At 34.5% G+C, this 2951-nt stretch overlaps 1 protein-coding gene across 2 annotated transcripts; it reads left to right on the top strand.

The window, feature by feature from the left end:
* LOC131622655 (FBD-associated F-box protein At4g10400-like) lies at window positions 1-2764 on the top strand. Of its 2 annotated transcripts, none has more exons than XM_058893688.1 (4): window positions 1-208; window positions 447-1206; window positions 1358-1525; window positions 1959-2764. In XM_058893688.1, exons 2-4 carry the CDS (start codon window positions 712-714, stop codon window positions 2223-2225), a joined length of 930 nt encoding a protein of 309 aa, XP_058749671.1. In that variant the 5' UTR covers window positions 1-208; window positions 447-711; the 3' UTR covers window positions 2226-2764. The 2 variants fall into 2 exon arrangements, with proteins under 2 accessions (XP_058749671.1, XP_058749672.1); XM_058893689.1 differs by having other exon boundaries at window positions 420-1206.
* Window positions 2765-2951: the final 187 nt, after the last annotated feature.

Here is a 2951-nt window from a genome sequence, read left to right as displayed (position 1 = left end):
GTTTGAAATTATGTTGGAATTGGTTCGCTTAATTATAGATGCGAATTTATTGGGAGAATCTTTAACTCTCAACATTATCTCCAAAAACAACTGTTTTTCCTATATTTCTAGAACCTCAAACGAAAACAAAAACCCTTACTGAGAGTCCCCACTACGATTTGAGCAGGGGTTGACGACGCGGTGATCCGAGGGGCAGTTTGAAAATTCGGTAACATCCTTCTCACCTTCATGTTTATGTGCACTCTTATCTTATTCATAACAATCACTAATTTTATTCAAAACCTAATTGGGAATTTGAGATAGAGGCATATATCTAGTCTTTGAGATATCATAAAATCTTCAACTCCGAGAGTTAATTAATAATAACCATCACAAAATTTCATTGTTCAACTAACTTTGTTGTGTTTTTTTGTTAACAGTTGAAATTCACTCAATCTTTCTTGCAGAAAGAATTAGAGAAAGTTTATGGCAAAGGATACGAAGTTCAAAGCTACTGTCGATAGGATTAGTGAGTTACCAGATGAGTTGCTGTGTCACTTACTCTCCTTTCTTCCTCCTAATTTCACTTACACCACCCGTCTTCTTTCCAAGAGGTGGAAACCACTATACAAATTCACAGTGGATCTCCATTTTGATGATAAATTCGTGAAAGGTGAAGAGGATTTCCTATGCTTCCGTTGCTGGGTTGACAAAGTCATGCTATCCCCATAAATGAATAGCCAACCTATTAGAGCCTTTCACCTTAACTGTTGCCATTCTGAATTATTACTTTTCAACCATGATCAATGGATTGAAGCTGCAAAACTGCGTGGCGTTAAGGATCTCCAACTCTCCATGTTTCATTTTTATACTGCTTTCAAAATGTATATGGCCCACTCTAATTCCTTGGTGGATAAATTTATCTCCGTAGCACCCAACAACATTTTTAGTTGTCGAACCCTTGTTATTCTCAAACTCGAGAGATTATGTGCGGCGGGCAATATTTTGTCCGTAGATCTTCCCTCCCTTAAAACCCTTCATTTGAAATGTGTTTATTTACAAAATTCAGAGGATCTCAAGAAGTTGATATCTGAATCATTGGTTCTTGAAGATTTGTATGTTATGGTTGGCTACAAAGAAAGTGCAAGTATCTCACCCACACGAGTGGGTAACGGTCCATATCATGTTTTCTTTAAAGCGATATATTATAATGTCCAGTTTCTACAGGTACAAATACGATATGACTTCCTTAATTCTTTTCAGATACCTCAATTATTCAATGAAGTTGAAAAAGAAAATCTTTGTTTATAATAGTGATTGGATTGATGTCATTTCAATTATTTTCTTATCTTTGTTATTTGTCTCGGGGAATTTGCAGTTAGAGGTGAGGCTTCCCAATGAAAACATCAGTTCCTATTTCAAAGGATCTAATGTTTTTCCAAACTTGATCCACCTTGAGTTAATGTTTGTTCACTCTTATGGCTGGGATGACTTAATGGATGTGCTCCAGAATTGTCCCATCCTTGAAATTCTTTTAATTGCTAAGGTTTGTCCCATTTATTATATATATTTTCTGTATTTTTTAGTGTATTCTATAAATCTTGTTATTTACTTATGTTTTTAGCTGTGGACACTTGAAGTATGCAAATGCACCCCCACCTTTTAATATAATTAGAATAATAAAACTTGAATGTTTGTATTGTATTATATTTCCTCTCCCTTTTTTTTGGGAAATGCTAACAGTGCCCTCAGGGCAATGGTTAAGACTTTAAAAATAGTAAATTTATCTCGGTAATCTGCGTATTTAATGTCTCAAAAATTGAAATATTAAATTTTCAATAAAATATTTTCTTTTTTTGGAATGCTTAACCATTGCCCCGAGGGCACTGGTTAGCAAGACCTTTTTTTTTTTATATTCGAACCAACTCACCTCAATTTTTATATATTGTTGTATTCTGTCATTGTGTTTCTTGAAATAGATTTTCCCCAAACACACCAAAAATGCGGATGACAAAAGTTCGTGGGCATTAAAACTCACCAGCATATCATTGACAAAGTGGAAATGTCCAAACTTTGTTCCTAAATGCATTTCATCTCACCTCAGATCTTGCACGGTAACCTTTGATGGTATGTTGGATTCACTTCGAGTTGCAAAATATATTTTACAGAATGCTCCACTTTTACAAGTCATGACAGTCAAAAGTTCAAAGTCAACCGATTCTTTACCAGCGGAAATGTTTAGATGAACTAAACTTTTGTCCAACGATTTCACCCTTTTGTAAACTATCGGTGGAATGGTTCTAGTTTTCAAGATATGTGTGGTTTACACGCAATCGGCAATGCTTAAAAATAATGTTGATATTTAAGTTGCTTGGTTTACACGCAATCAGCAATGCTTAATAATAATGTTGATACTTAAGTTGCTTGGTGTTGAAGTTATCTTGATGCTCTTGTTTAGTTTATCTTTAGGTGGTTCTTTTCTCTTTCCATGTGATCAGCTATTAGCTGGTGGATTGTATAAAAGCTTCTGCTACTTCATGTTCCTATTAGTGACTAGCTAGATAATATCATAATTAACTTGTATTTTTATTTTTGACAAAAGAAAGCTTGGTGTGGATTTCTCAATTTTGTTTGCAACATCATACATAAGCATATGATAGGCCTCGAAGCATTGCTTGAATTTTCTTAGTCATGATGCAATATAGATTCACCTTTATAGAGTATTCTATATAATTTTTTTTTACCATCAGTATCTGGTCTGCTGAACTGGAACTGACTAATTCGATACGAGAGTTACTTATGACATTAAATGGTATCAATCCTCTTCCGATCGCAGTTATGGAGGAATCGGAACGTAGTCCTCTCTATCATATAATTTGATCAAGCAAAAGTAACTGATAGAGTTATTGCAATGTTTGAATACGTTTGCATTGATTAACCAAGTGGCAATATGTGTGTATCCTTACATCTTC

This window comes from Vicia villosa, unplaced genomic scaffold, assembly GCF_029867415.1.
Source record: "Vicia villosa cultivar HV-30 ecotype Madison, WI unplaced genomic scaffold, Vvil1.0 ctg.000037F_1_1_2_unsc, whole genome shotgun sequence".
NCBI lineage: Eukaryota > Viridiplantae > Streptophyta > Magnoliopsida > Fabales > Fabaceae > Vicia > Vicia villosa.
The sequence above is the reverse complement of the archived record's forward strand: the minus strand, read 5'-3'. Positions and strand labels throughout refer to the sequence as shown.